Source organism: Urocitellus parryii, chromosome 2 (genome assembly GCF_045843805.1).
Source record: "Urocitellus parryii isolate mUroPar1 chromosome 2, mUroPar1.hap1, whole genome shotgun sequence".
NCBI lineage: Eukaryota > Metazoa > Chordata > Mammalia > Rodentia > Sciuridae > Urocitellus > Urocitellus parryii.
In genome coordinates, this window is record NC_135532.1 from 215252410 (window position 1) to 215268159 (window position 15750).

The 15750-nt window shown below is 44.9% G+C and overlaps 1 protein-coding gene across 1 annotated transcript in view; it reads right to left on the reverse strand.

Annotated features, from left to right (window-relative positions):
* Positions 1-15750, reverse strand: part of Urb1 (URB1 ribosome biogenesis factor) — a 70251-nt gene that overhangs the window by 23087 nt on the left and 31414 nt on the right. The window contains exons 17-25 of the mRNA XM_026393567.2: positions 12572-12710; positions 11617-11787; positions 10467-10660; positions 8525-8743; positions 7726-7905; positions 5673-6528; positions 4527-4728; positions 3749-3935; positions 311-369 (exon numbers count right to left, since the gene is read on the reverse strand). Coding sequence (XP_026249352.2) covers positions 311-369; positions 3749-3935; positions 4527-4728; positions 5673-6528; positions 7726-7905; positions 8525-8743; positions 10467-10660; positions 11617-11787; positions 12572-12710 — 2207 coding nt within the window. The remainder of the gene's footprint in view (positions 1-310; positions 370-3748; positions 3936-4526; positions 4729-5672; positions 6529-7725; positions 7906-8524; positions 8744-10466; positions 10661-11616; positions 11788-12571; positions 12711-15750) is intronic.

A 15750-nucleotide genomic window follows, 5' to 3' on the forward strand; every position in this document is an offset into this window, starting at 1 on the left:
GACAAATTTAGTACAGGCATAAAAAACTGCCATCATGGATCAAATTTGGAAGCTATTACTCTTTGCACGTTTTGGTATTTTAAAAATATTTCATTTTTCAAAATGTTGCTTCTTCCTCATTATTAGAGTCACCCTGCATGTCAACAGGCAAATCATTTCATTTCTCCAACCATCTTTACCTTTTAGCTCTAAAAATGAGGCAACACCTGCTCTTCCACTTGTATTATAACAAGCTGTATAAGAGTTTTTTTCATGATTAACGACATTCACACCTTTATAATGATACCAAGTAAAGAAAAAATCAACTTACTTGAGTCCCGTTTTCACAAATTTCTGCCAAGTACCAGGATCAACTTCATTATGTGCACGCTATGAATAAAGCAAGCAAGAAATATCATGAAACATCAATGTGTTTTAAAAATACTGAGAGAGGTTCTAGCTGTACAAGTTTTAGGAAGGCAGCTACCTCTCTGAGTCTGATTTCCCTTCTATAAAATACCTGACCAAAGAGTTGAAAAAGAGGAGCCCCAACTGCTCCCCCGCAGTTTGATCCTTCCCAGCGGCTCCTGTTCCAGTCCCTTAAGATCACTCTTGATGAACACAAGATAGTTTAAGTTTGGGAGGGCAGAGAGGAGAACCTAAAATGTAGACTGTGGATTGAAGTTAGGGCTTTCCAGTCAATATGAAACAGTTATCCAAATAACCTCAAAATCACACAGGCTTCTGGTGCCTGGTGGTGTTTTTTAACTTAAAAAAAAAAAACAAACTCGTTATTTCTGCTAATAACATTTTATTAGCATACTCCTCCTCACTGAATGGGGAAAAAAAAAATTCCTGAGCATCCTGCTAAGCTTATCTAAGGCTACCATTTCAAACAGCACTAAAGGATTTGCAGTTAGTCTTTAATTAAATAGCCAAGGAAACCCACTTGTGAGACTGGGTACATGCTGGACAAAGGGAAGAAGGACATGGAATTGAAGAATAGATGCTGGATCCAGAGAGACCAGTTAACAGCAGTGCATGCTTAGGCTGCTGCCTCCCTCCACCAAGCTGGCCATGCTGTGGAGACCTTAGTGACAGAACCTATGGAAGGAATCCCAGGGGCAGCTGGCACCTTGGTCAACTCCCACTCAGTACACAATAGACTTCACATTCCCACAATGGATGAGTCCAGAAAGCAGAAAGCATCATTTAACTGAAAGAAGCTACTCTACTCATCCCATTCTAAAATATATGTTCTCTCTGCTCCAGCAGTTCCTCTTTCAGGTATTCAACTGGAGAAAAGTGATCAAATGTGCAAAGACATAGCAAGCGAGATTCATCACATATGCTTTATAATAACACACTATACTCTTCCTAACAGCAAAAACTGGAAAGCCACTCACAGGTGCAGCAATACATGTTGCTGTTCATCTACCTGGGAATGATCACTGTACCATGACAAAGGTCAAGGCAGTGCTCAGTCACTGGCATGGGAAAGAAATTTCAAAATATGGTACTATGTTAAAAAACCAGACCAAGGGCTGGGGTTGTGGCTTAGCGGTAGATTTTGTGGGAACGAGCCGCCTAGCACAGGCAAGGCCCTGGGTTCAATCCTCAGCACCACATAAAAATAAATTAATTAAAGATATTGTGTTCAACTACAACTAAAAAATAAATATTTAAAAAAACCCAGACCAAACCAACAGCTAAAATACCAGGTTACATACAGCATGCACAATATGATTCTATGAAAACCTAAAATTACACTTAAGTTGTATCTCAGGAGCACATACATGTGTGCACATACATGCACGTAGATATATACAGCAAGATCTCTGGAAGGATGTACACCTAACCTATAGTAGGATGGCCTCTAGGTAATGGGAGACTACTGATTTTCTTCTTTGTATGTTTCGCAATGCTTTATATTTGTAATGAGTGTGTTTTAAATTTAGTTTTATAGTCACAAAACCAGTAATTCCAAATTTTCATGTGACTAGGGAAGGGGACGTAGGCATCATACAATGGAGAAGTACTCAGCAACAAAACATAACAGACTACTCATTCCCACAACAGATGAGTCCAGAAGGCATCATTTAACTGAAAGAAGCCAGACACACAAAAGGGTTCATACTATGCTGTATGATTTCAAGTCTATGACCATCTAAAACAGGCAAAATAATCTAATGCTGACAGAAATCAAGAGTGGTTGTTTGCACCAGATGTGGTGGTGCATGCCTGTAATCCCAGCTACTCAGGAGGATAAGGCAAGAGGATCACAAGTTCAAGCCCATCCTGAGCAACTTAGTGAGATCCTGTCTCAAAATAAAAATAAATAAAGAAAAAGGGTTAGGGGTATATCTCAGTGGTAGAGTGCCCCTGTTTCCAACCCCAGTATTTGGGGTAAAAAAAGAGTGATGGCTTCAGAGGGAAGCACGTTTGAGGAAAAAGCACAGGAATCATCCCCAAGATGAAAATCCTGGACAGGAGTGTGGGGTACACAGGTAATATGAACTATACTTAACAGTTGTGTATTTCATGACATAAATAATATCTCAACTAAACCAGAGGGAAGGAAGGCCCAATCCAGTGCCTGTCCCATGGCTGGGCAGAGGGGAGGCCCATGAAGTTGGGCAGCACTCCCTGTGGCTCCATGGCCAGTAGGCACTTCCTGCCTCCACGGCTCAGCTCTCCCAGTCTCAGGCATGATCCTTCCCTCTCTCAGTTTTGCCATGTTTGAGTTCCTTAAATTCATAAACCTGTGGCATAAAAATTCATAGTTTCTTAAAGTAACTAAATAAGTACACAGCTTGATCTATGACCTAAAAATGTATTTACCACACACTTGTTCATTTTTACCGCTTTTCCTATAATTACTTTAAGTCTTAGATTCAGAGTTTAATCATGAGTCTAGGACTATTAATGCAATTTGATACCAAGCATCGAGAATAACTCATATACTTTTGCTAAACTTTTGGATGTTAATTACTTCTTTGCAAAATATAGTATTTTTCAGAAAGGACACTTTGATAAAAGGGAACAATGACCAAATATTTCCTATTGTAATGAAAAGTATCAACCCACAGACTCAACAGTTCACTGAACCCTAAGCACAAGAAACCTGAAGAAAACTGCATTAAGATGTATCATAATAAAATTGCTTTAAACCACATTTCAAAAAAATAAAAATAAAAATAAAGTCCTAGAGGGCTGCAAGTGCAGCTCTGTGGTAGAGTACCTGACTAATGTGCATGAGGTCCTAGGTTCAACACCCAACCCAGGAGTGGGGGTGGGGGGAATCAGCCAGAGGAAAAAAGATACAACAGGATGAAAAATAAAATTACAAACTAATATCCCTCATGTTCTCAGAAGCAAAAATACTTTATGGAATATATAAAACATTAAAATCAACTCACATGTATATAAAAAAGATAATGCATCATGATCAAATATGTTTATCTCAGGAATGCCAGGTTGATTTAACATTCAATACACAATTAATATAATTTACCTTAACAGAAAAACTAAAACAAAGAACTTACCAAAAATCTCAGTAGATACAAAAAAGTACTTGACAACATACAGCAGTCGCTCCTGATGTAAGACAGTTCATCAGTTCCAGGGCTGCCCATCTGCCACTCTGCCTGGACATGGCCCCTCTTACGTCCTACCATGCTACTTGGCTGGAAATGTATCTGCAAAGCTTGGTTTATCTAGCTTACTGTCCCTTAAAGGTGTAATCAGGATTGTAAAAAATGACACCTACCAACAACTCGGTTAATCTGAGCAGCATCTGCCTCTCTTGCTCCTGGGTACTGGCATCACCTAGTTGGCTACCACTGAAGGACGTGACCAGCCACTGCATGCAGGACTCTAGCAGGGTCTTCCTCCAGGCACTCAGCTCTCCTGAGGACCCCTCCAGGGCTGTGGAGACCGCGTCTGCCATGAGCCAACTGCAGCAGGAGACCAGAGTTGCAGAGTTAGAGGATTCAATCCAACCTTGAAAAAACCTACACGGGAACAATGCCCTGAATCCTGTTCCCTATCCTAGGAACCACAGGCTCCCCACAACTCTTAAACATCAAAGATGCACCATAATGTTCACAACCAACAGTATCAGCAGAGAGAAGGATATGTTTATGTCTAGACTTTATCTAGATCAGGGTCCCTCCAAGTAGGCACTGAGACATTTAAGGCTGGATAATTCCTTCTTGTAGAGGGCTGTCCTGTGCATTACAGTATATTTAGCAGTATCCCAGCCCCCTCTGCCCTCTGGATGCCACACCCCTCACGCTAGCTGTGACAATAAACAAAGTCAGATATTGTCAACCAACCCCTGGGGGGAAATCACCACCAGTTCAGAAGCTCTCGGAGATGTGTCTGCTCCAGCATGGACAGTCAGAAAGAGAGTTCTTGTCAGAACAGCTCCTCACCAACCAGCACAACAGGACAGCAGCTGTTTTCCACTAACTTACTTCATAAATACTAAAGAGAAAAGTGAAGCTGAGAGGAGACCAGCCATCTAACGACCCATGCCCTCCTACCTCTTGTGACTGTTTGGAGTCTGAAGCAAGCTGGGCAAATGGTCCATGAGCATTTGGAGACCTTTGGCTCTTGCAAATGGGACCAGCTGGGCCAGAGTTTCCTGAAGCAGCCCAGACTCTGGGGGCCCATTAGTGCTGAGAAGCCTGTCCAACAGCTGTTTCCACAGGGTCTTCCTCAAGACAGAAATGACAGCAGAGGACACTAGGACAAAGACACCATGCAGAAGTCATCACACAATGCTCAATTGAGCTAGCCTGGACAGCGGCCAGCTGCTGTTAGGTATCCTGTGATGTCACTCTGGTAGCCTGAAACAGGCCATAGCAATAGTACTGGCATCAAGGAAATCAGCAAATGCTATACATCTGCCTCCACCCGGGGCCAGCTGTTAAACGTTTCCATCTCATCAGTCAACATTCTTGACAAATGCTAGAGCCCAGTGTGCCATGTATGCCCCAGATCTAAGTTCATAAGACCATGAGTACTGAAGTTCTGAACTACCACAGGACTCATTTTCTAAGGTGCAGGAGCAGGGAGGGTGCCCAAGGAAAGGTACATCAAGAACTACTGGAGGAAGGCTCCTGCCTGAGGGGCTGTCTTGGTTTCTAAAGCATCTTCACATTCAATACAAAGTTATACAAAACAGGCAAAGCAGCAAGGGAAAAGGCATTTGAGCATTTAACAGAAAAGAAATTAACTGAATTGAGGTAATCAGAAAGTACATCAGAACTGAAACCAAGCGGGGTAAAGAAAAAAGAAAGCCGGAACCACACTGTCCCACGTGACACCAACTCACCATCTCCCCTGGAGGTGGGGACAGTGCAGTAGACAAGGCACGGCCTAGCCCTGAATGAGTCCTCAACTTGGCAAGACACAGCCCCAGACCCCGACTACGGCCCAACCCTGGCCCTTCACACAGGGTAATAAGGGGGCACCCTTGCTTTATTCCCTAGGTTAGGAGAGGTGGAAGGGTGTTGGGAATTTCTCAACCTTCCTCAATCTTCAGAGCTGGTCAGATGCTGGAAGAGCAAAAAGAACTAAAGCACTCAGACCAGGATGCTGAGGGATTTTAAAATGAACATGCACCTCTCCTCCTCAAGCCCCTGACCTGTAACATTCCAGTTGCCCAAAGCCAGCCTTCTCCATACCTCTCGCTGGGCGCATGAAGAGGCCCTGAGTCCTGCACTGAAGGTACAGATGGATGAGGGGAAGGAAGCTGTCCAGATCCTCCTGCAGGCGGAGGCCCACACTAGCCTGCCCACACCACAGCTCAAACCTCAGTAGGTGGGTGCAGCTCTGCTGAAGGAGCAGGGCAGCGATGCCAAGGGCCGCCTGTGTCCGCCGGGCCAGGCAATAGTCAAGCAGGTCGGTTGCCACCACGGAGGCCAGCACAGGGTCTCTCTGTAGAGTGTGCAGGAACACAGAGTCCAGTTCATCCACAGCTAAGGTTGGGAGCAGAGGCCCCAGTCCTCTCACATACTCAGAAGACCAGAGGAACTTGTGGCTCTGTAGCTGGTCCTGAGGGCTGCCAGTCAACAGCTGTACCAAAGTCTTTCCGAGCGCGCTCAGGTGTTTCTCCTTCCCAGGGGACTTCGTGGGTCGCTGGGCCAGCAGGTGGGCCTCAGGTAGGTCCAGCAAGGCCAGAGTGACCTCTCGGAGCTGGGAACCTTCCATGTATGGATGCAGTTCCTGCAGGGCCTTCAGCTGTGGTAGGGTCTTGGGTAGTGATGTGGGTGGGCCTGCTCTCCTGGCTCGCAGCTCCCTCAACACACTTTGGGTGATGGCCTCTGAGTACCTGGCCAGGAGGCCAAGCCGACCCATGTTACGAAGGATTCGGGCGCTCACCACCAGCAGCTGAAGGGCCCCAGTACTGAAGTGGGTCGCCAGGAGCTTCACGAGGATGGGGCTGAGCATGTGAGGGGGCAGTGCCTGCTGCTCCAGGGCAAGAAACCAGCCCTCCAGTGTCGGGTGTCTGAGGATGGCCATTAGCACCTCGTCCAGTGTCTGAAACAGAGACAGTGACATACTTCATATGAGGCACAGGGTCAAGGAGGAGTCACAGCTGCCAGGGAGCACTCACTGCCATGAGAGTGAGGAGGAGGCAGCGCTGTAGCCCTACTGCTGACCCATGGTTGGGAGACAGATTGCTCCTCCCTGCAAGGCATTGACTCAGGTTCACGAGCATGTCTGATGCAACCAGCCAGAGTGGACTTACTGTACGGCAAAGCTGCTCTCCCCAGCCACCCAATGCAGAGGGTGGGCCACACACAAATGCAAAATGTGATTAAGATAAGCCACCTTCTGGTCTCCCAGAAGCCTTGCCCTGCAAAATCTGGTAGAGGGATGTGGTGTCTCCCGACAACTGGGACCAAGTGGTCACAGCTCAGACCATGTGTCTTGGGAAGGTGTCCTGACTGAAGTTAATCCTGCCTCCACCTCAGGACACTTGGCCTCAGGGACTCTGAGAAACTAATTCTGGCCCAACCAAGTTTAAAGCACTGCCCAGAGAGCAGCTCTTAGCTCGTTGGAGAATGACTTGGTTCAGCTGTCCTGTGGAACCCTGCTGAACCTGACTTCTGGCCAGGAATTCCCGTAGTCCACAGGGACAGGAATGCATTTTCTTACCTCATTTTTCTTAAGGGAGGAGCCTACCACCTTCCCAACAGAGCTTTGCCAGTTGGAAACAGGGAAGACACATCTCTCAGACGTCAAGATAGAGATCAAAATAAAAAAGTTGTCTCAACAAGACTATGAATAAGGAACTTGCTTGCCTTTGCAACCCAGCAGAACAGCTACATGGCACACTGTAGAACACATACCCGACCCACCTCAACAGCCTGCTGCACAAGACTAAAGACAGGAGACACGGGCTGCTTCTCAGAGCACTGTACTTCCTGTGCTCACAAAAGGGCTCCCACTGCCCATTCTGGTCAGCACAGGCTTCCCAAGAGGCTCACAGCATGTGATGTGAGGGGGTGCTTGCAGAGGGAGGGGGTGACTGTGCAGAGGACTAACTGGAAACCCCTCCTGGGTGGGGGTTATGAGGTCAACATCTCTGCTACAGTTTTCTGCATTTCACTACTGTTCTTCAGTAAACACATATATGTAATCAGAAGCACACACACAGAAAGCCACTATCTATCCCTCTCTGTGACCTTAGGGAAAAGGCTAACAGGCTTCCTATGAAAGAGGTGGTAGTACCTGGTCATCAGCCAACTCCAGTGAGGCCACAGACTCCATGTCCAGAAAAAGGTCAGACTCGGCCTGGGCGGCCTCACACTTCTGTCGGTTCTGGGCATCCAACTGTTCACAGTGGATAACCAAGAGCCTCAGGAGGTCCAGGAAGAGCTGTAGGAGGGGGGGCCCCGCACTTCTGCCCAGCTGTGAGGGTGAGAACGACATGAGTCTCAGAGAAAGGAGGGCTCCTGGTGACCCAGCAGTGACTTCCAGGTCCCTGGGTAATCAGGAAAGAAGACTCAAGGGAGCAGGCTGAGATGCCAAGGCCTTTTACCCACAGTGTTTGTGTTTGTGAACAACCACCCTGAGTCGTCTCTCAAATGAGAGACCTGTCTTCCTGACGTGGGTGAAACACAAAGGATTAGTTTGGTTAAGGGGGATGAGACAACCTCAACCTAACCTGGAACACTATATACCACAACAGGGAAAAGCTCGATGGTCAGCTACTGGATTAATCAACTCAGGAAAGGAGGGGGCCTGCCATGCTGCTGACCTAGTCTACTCTAAGAGGGGCAGGGCCACCCCATGCCAAACTGTAGCCGCATCTGCTGCCAAGAGACATGCTGCTGCCTCTGCATGCCTGCTCCAGGAAGGAGCGGCCAGCATGGGGGAGACACAGCTGGGTGTCCAGATTCCTGAGTCACAGGCCTGCTATACTGCCCCAGAACATTAGAAATCCTGTCCTGTGGTGGGGACCAGCTCCAAGGCCACACTCCCTGCAGGTAGAGCGCTGGGAACACGAGGGCTGGAAGACAACACTGACCTGGCCGAAATTCTCCACAGTGGTCCTGAGGCAGAGCAGCACCTGCTTGGCTGAGCGCAGGACTTGGTGCTGGGCAAGGTGTTGGATGGCGGCCTGCAGCTGTGCCTGGATGCACTCTTCCAAAAGTGTCTGGCTCTCATAGGCCGTCTGCAGCAGGGCAGAGAAGCAGGAGGCCTCTGGAGGTGCGTGGGGTACAGGGCTGCTTAATGCCTGTAGGAGCTGAGGGAGACAGCAAGAGACAGCATAAAAGACAAATTACCATGACATAATGCAGTGCGTACAGGTGATGAACTCAAGGTGACACACGTAACAAAGGACACCTCATGAAAATCATGCTAAAGACTGAAAACTGTGTGGCATTTTAGTAGACTTAATTCCAACACTACCAGCCCCACATATTTTCCTAGAGTGTGTTTCTGCTGACAGAGCATATGGCATCTAGAGGAAGGCACAAAGACCCTGCAGAGCAGAGCCCTGTGCCACACAGACAAGGTTTTAACTATAGGATAGATGATCCCCGGAAACAGAAAAGCCCAGCCTGTTGAGAGGCCCTTGGAGCTACTTATCTCTCATGAGCCCAGGGACCCGTATTTTGTCAGAAGGACAGGAAAACAACAAACAGAATGAAGGGAAATTTCTGGAGCCAACCTGTCTCAAACAGAAGCTGTTCATTTCTTCTGACAAAACTGCCTACTGCCCTCTTTATTTACTCTGCATAACTTATGTTAGCATAACTCCAAACACTTAACTTCCTCAGGATAATAAACCAAATGTCACACATGCCCCCCAAATCAGAGGTTTTCAAAGTGGGGTTCCCAGACCAGCACAGCAGTACCACCGGGATAGGCTGAGAAGTACTGATTTTCAGGCTCCACCTGGGACATGCTGGGTCATGCTGTGCATGCCAGCCAAATCTGAACAAGACCCAGGGAATTCCAATGCACCCTAAAAGTAGGAGCCTCTGCTGTACATACACAACTGAGCAGGGACGCCAACACGGAGAGTCCAGAAGAGGCAGCAAAGAGCATCCAGCAGCTCCACACTAGCAACCAACCACCTGGTCAGAAGCTTGGCCTCTGTGCAGAGCAAGGTGGCAGCAGCTGTTACCAACATGGGCTCTAGAGCCAGAATGCTGGGACCAAATCCTGACTCTAACCTTGGCTGGTTGTGGACTCATTCTGCCTCAGTTTCCCCGTGTATATAAAGGGTGATAGTAGTCTTGACCTACTTCTCAAGAGTTGTTGTTAGGATTAAAGGGCTTAAAATACACACAGTGTGCTTAGTATGGGGCTGGGAATGCACTAATAAACAGAAAACATGCAATCAGTGTGGCTACTGTTCAGAAAAAAAGGGCCCTAACCTGTCTGCTTTCTCAGCTACAGAGAAATTTAACGAAAACACAAAAAATGCATACAGCAAAGCTAACTCTGGCTCCACACAGCTTTTATAAATACTCTGCCCTGAAGCTAGAATCCCATTATAAGAACATAGCCTCCACCAAAAAAAAAAAAAAAAAAAAAAAAAAAAATCCCAGTTTAGCAGAATAAAACCTGCTGGGGACCTTGAATGAGCAGGTCTGCCAGTGAGCATGGGAAATCTAGGAGAATGCTAAGGTTCACAGAAGACAGTGACAACAAGTCACACACCAGTCAGTAAACAAAAAAAGAAAGACAACCTACTGTCCTAAGCTGAAACAGTGATAATCCAACTGTCATCACTATGGAACCAGTGGGAAATGTAATCTTGCTGCACACTGAGTCCTCTGTGTTTCAGTCATATCAGCTGAGCAGCAGTGTCACCACTTAGCTTCCTCTCTTACATAGGGGAAACTTGAAGGTTAGCAACTTGTCCTTGTACTGCAAGCTGTACAGCAGTGGCACAGGCAGCTATGGCTCATAGGAAAAAACCCTTTGCAGGAGCAGCGATCACAGACATAGCTCACCCAGGGCTCTCGGGCCTGCTCTGGGATCCAAAGGCTGTAGTATCTGCTAAACCTGGAGAGCTGAGGGCAGCAAGGTGGGTCTGGAGGCTCAAACTTGTCATAAGCCTGGAGGAGAAGACACAGAGCCAGGGGATCCCTCTGGGTGTGGAGGAGGTCGGTCAGCACTGCTGTCAGATACGTCACGATGCTTTCCCCTGCAAAGGAGCAAGATGCGTGTGGGAAAAGGCCTGCCACAAGTGCCTTCCTAAGGGGCACCAAGACTACCTTCTTCCACAACTATGCAAGACCCAGAAAAATTCAAGCAATTCTATTAGGAGTCACCTGCCCACATGGGGAGGTAAGTGTTACAGCACAGACTGTTGTAAGCTCTACTTTATTAAACAGACAGTTCATGGTCAGATCTCAGGTCCTGAGGCAGGGAAGCGGCATATAAGAAGCAAGTCCAAAGCCACCTGGACCTAGGACTCTCTATGGTTCACTAGGCCCTTCCCTCTGCCTCCGCACATGAGCCCCTCTTGTGGGTAGAATGGGGCTGGAAGGATTTGTCCCTTCCAGGCCACAACATCTCTTGCTTAATTGTCCACTCTCTCCCCTTTCCAGTGATCCTCAAAGCCACACGTTGAGAGGGCACAGCTCTAAATCAAGAGCAACCTGGATTCCTGAATCAACTACTGGAAGACAACCACTGGGAACAGCCTGTACTAGATTATGACATTAGACCCCTGACTGTAGTGTCTGACCTATTATGGTGGCAAAGCCTGGATTGTCCTGTCTAATTACACCAATGCGACCTGTGGATGCTTCCTTGGGTCTGAGTTGCCTGGAAAACCCAGCAAGTATGAAGGACTCATCCTCATCATCGGGATATCAAAAATAGTAAGCTAGGCACAGTGGCACATGACTGAGTCCCAGCAACTCAGGGTGGAGGCAGGAAGACCACAAGTCAAGGGCAGTCTCAGCACTTGCCTCAGGACCTACATGCTGCATTCTGAGCTCTGCCAGGCAGGCAAGCAGTTATTAGTCTGGTGGGTCTGAACTCTTGCTGCCTGGGGTTCTTAGTGACTGTTTCTAGAGCCTCTGCAATCCTACTCCTCAAGACCCAGCTGGCCCAATGCCACCAGAATAGCTGACTGTACGCAGGTACAGGTACCTGCTTCATTTTCTGTCCCAAGGAGCAACTTATTCCTGGCTTCCAGGGCTGCAGGGACCACAGCACTGAATGGGAATGTGAGCAGGATCATGTCTTCATTTAATGAGAATCCAACTTCCTCATCCAAGCCTTCATTGCCCTCCACCAGGACGTCCACCATGTCCAGCACATCTGAGACAGAAGAGAGGAGAAGGGAGTCCAACTGAGAAGAGCCACCAGAAGACCCCAGTCAAACAGTCCCACAGGGAAGGAGAAATATGAGGAGAAACAAATCTCAACTTCTCTTAGGGGAAAACACTTAATATAGTCAGATTCTAAACAAAGACACTGCCTAAGAAGTCTTTATAATCTCTGACAAAATGCAGAATATTCATCCAAGTTGAGAACAGATTGAACTATTCTCAAATATCACGAGAAACCCAGGGATTTTAAACTGGAAAACTAGCCAAATTTGAGATGCAAGAGTCTGAGGATTAAAGCACAGACCAGAGCCAGAGAGTCTGGGTTGAAATCCTGACTTTACTCCATTGTAATTGCATGAGCTTGAACAAGTTTCTAAACTCTCTAGGTACCTCAGCTGCTTCATCTACATATTATGAGGACAGGACCATAATACCTTCCTTTTAGTTAAGGTTTACCTGGATTAAGATCAGCAGTATGGTCTTGCCCAAAAGTTATTTATGAGGTTTACATGATTAAGATTTGTAAAAAGCTTGCAAAGGCACCTGGCACAGAGTAAACAATCCAGCATGTAACCTCTGCACATACTGCTCATTACATAAACAAATGCATCAAACTTCTGGAACAGGCAGATTTTTGACACCAAGAAAGGGGTCATCAGCACTTTGCCTGAGGCGTTAGTGCAGCCCCATTCTCTGTGGCTAATATACCACTGTGGCTTGATCTTCAGAATACAAGCTGCACAGCATGGAGGGAGGGTTTCCTCAGTACCTACCATCAATGTGGGACACAGGAATGCTGGCATCGTCGGCATCTTGCTTCGTCATGGTGGCCTGCAGTGTACTGGCCTCCTGGACAAAGTCAGATGCTTTGTCTGTGTATGAATAAGGATTTGCCACCAATGTCAGTAAAATCTGGGCAGTAAAAAGCCAAATGGAAAACATTTAGATAGTCATGAGTTTGGGGGAAAAAAAGGCCAAAAGCCAATGGTCAAAAATCAAGAACTAAAAATGTTAACAGTCCTTAGTGAGTAGTTTTATTGTAAAGTTCTTGTTTTTTTTTAACTTTTTATTAGATTTAAAACAAAACAAAACAAACCTCTGTTTTGTATACTGTTCCTCTAATACTGCATTTAGTCTATTCCTATTCCCCTGTGCTAAAACTCCTGAAAGGAAATGAAACAGCAAGCAGTGACTTACTCCTTTTTCATAGATCCTACAACTGAGTGGATTCTGAGGTATCAGCAGAATTAAGAAGCCAGCTGAAACTAACACCAATACTCCTCAAACTATTTCATGAAATAAAAAGAGAGGGAACACTTCCAAACATGTTCTATAAGGCCAATATGACCCTGTTCCAAAACCAGTCAAAGACACATCAAAGAAAGAAAACTTCAGACCAATATCTCTAATGAATAAAGATACAAAAATTCTCAATAAAATTCTGGCAAACCAAATACAAAAACGTATTAAAAAGATAATGCATCACGATCAAGTGGGGTTCATCTCGAGGATGCAAGGTTAGTTCAACATCCGGAAATCAATAAATGTAATTCATCATATCAACAGACTCAAAGATAAAAATCATTTGATCAGCTCAACAGATGAAGAGAAAACATTTGACAAAATACAGCACCCCTTTCATGTTCAAAACACTAGAAAAACTAGGGATAACAGGAACATATCTCAACATTGTAAAAGCTATCTATGCTAAGCCCAATGCCAACATCATTCTAAATGGAGAAAAACTGAAAGCATTCCCTCTAAAAACTGGAACAAGACAGGGATGCCCTCTTTCACCACTTCTCTCTAACATAGTTCTTGAAACTCTAGCCAGAGCAATTCGATAAAAGAAATTAAAGGGATATGGATAGGAAAAGAAGAACTCAAATTATCACTATTCGCCAACAATATGACTCAATACTTAGAAGACCCAAAAAATTCTACGAGAAATCTTCGAGAACTAGTAAATTAATTCAATAAAGTAGCAGGACATAAAATCAACACCCATAAATCATAGGCATTTCTGTACATCAGTGACAAATCCTCAGAAAGAGAAACTAGGAAAACCACCCCATTTACAATAGTCTCAAAAATAAATAAATAAATAAAATACTTGGGAATCAACTTAAGGAAAGAGGTGAAAGCCCTCTACAATGAAAATTACAGAACACTAAAGAATTAAAGAAGACCTTAGAAGATGGAAAGATCTAACTTGTTCTTGGATAGGCAGAATTAGTATTGTCAAAATGACCATACTACCAAAAGCATAATACAGATTAAACACAATCCCAATCAAAATTCCAATGACATTCTTCATAGAAATAGAAAAAGCAACCATAAAATTCATCTGGATAAATAAGAGACCCAGGGGCTGGGGATGTGGCTCAAGCGGTAGCACGCTCGCCTGGCATGTGTGCGGCCTGGGTTCGATCCTCAGCACCACGTACAGAGATGTTGTGTCCGCCGGAAAAAAAAAAAAAACTAAAATAAATAAATAAATTCTCTCTCTCTTAAAAAAATAAAATAATAATAATCTTAACTGACCAACATCTTAAAAAAAAAAAAAATAAGAGACCCAGAATAGCCAAAGCAATCCTTAGAAAGAAGAATAAAGTTGGTGGCATTACTATTCCAGATGTTAAACTATACTGCAGAGCAATAGTATCAAAAACAGCATGGTACTGGCACCAAAATAGACCTGTAGACCAATGGCACAGGATAGAGGACACAGGGACAAACCCACATAATTACAGTTATCTCATATTAGACAAAGGTGTCAAAAACGTATATTAGAGAAAAGATAGCCTCTTCAACAAATGGTGCTGGAAAACTGGAAATCCACATGTAACCAAATCAAACTAAAACCTCTATCTCTCACCATGCACAAAACTCAACTCAAAGTGGATCAAGGACCTAGGAATTAAACCAGAGACCTTGTGCCTAATGGAAGAAAAAGTAGGCCCCAATCTCCATCATGTCGGATTAGGCCCCAACTTCCAAATAAGACTCCTATAGTCCAAGAATTAAAACCAAGAATCAATAAATGGGATGGATTCAAACTAAAAAGCTTCTTCTCATCAAAACAAACGATTAGTGAGGTGAATAGAGAGTCTATAGAATGGGAGCAAATCTTTACCACAAGCACATCAGAGCACTAATCTCTAAGATATATAAAGCACTCAAAAACCTTAACACTAAAAAACAAATGACCCAATCAATAAATGGGACAAGGAACTGACAGACACTTCTCAGAAAAGGATATACAATCAATCAACCAATATATGAAAAAATGTTCATCATCACTAGCAATTAAGAGAAATGAAAATCAAAACTAAGATTTCATCTCACTCCAATCAGAATGGTAGCTATCAAGCATACAAACAACAATAAGTATTGGTGAGGATGTGGGAGAAAAGGCACACTCATATATTGCTGGTGGGAGTACAAATTGGTGCAGCCAATATGGAAAGCAGTACGGAGATTCATTGGAAAACTTGGAATGGAACCACCATTTGACCCAGCTATCCCACTCCTTGGTTTATACCCAAAGGACTTAAAAATAGCATACTATAGTAACGCAGCCACATCAATGTTTATAGCAGTACAATTCACAATAGCTAAATTGTGAAACCAACCCAGATGCCCTTCAGTAGATGAATGGATAGGAAAACTTTGGTATATATACACAATTGAATATTACTCAGCATTAAAAGAGAATAAATCATGGCATTTGCAGGTAAATGGATGGAATTGGAGAATATAATGCTAAGAGAAGTAAGCCAATCCCAAAAAACCAAAGGCCAAGTGTTTTCTTTGATATGAGGATGCTGACTCATAATCGTGAAGGGAAGGAACATGGGAGGAATGAAGAAACTTTAGATAGAGCAAAGGGGAAGGAGGGGAAGGGAGGGGCATGGGTGTAGGAAAGACGGTGGAATGAGTTAGACATCAT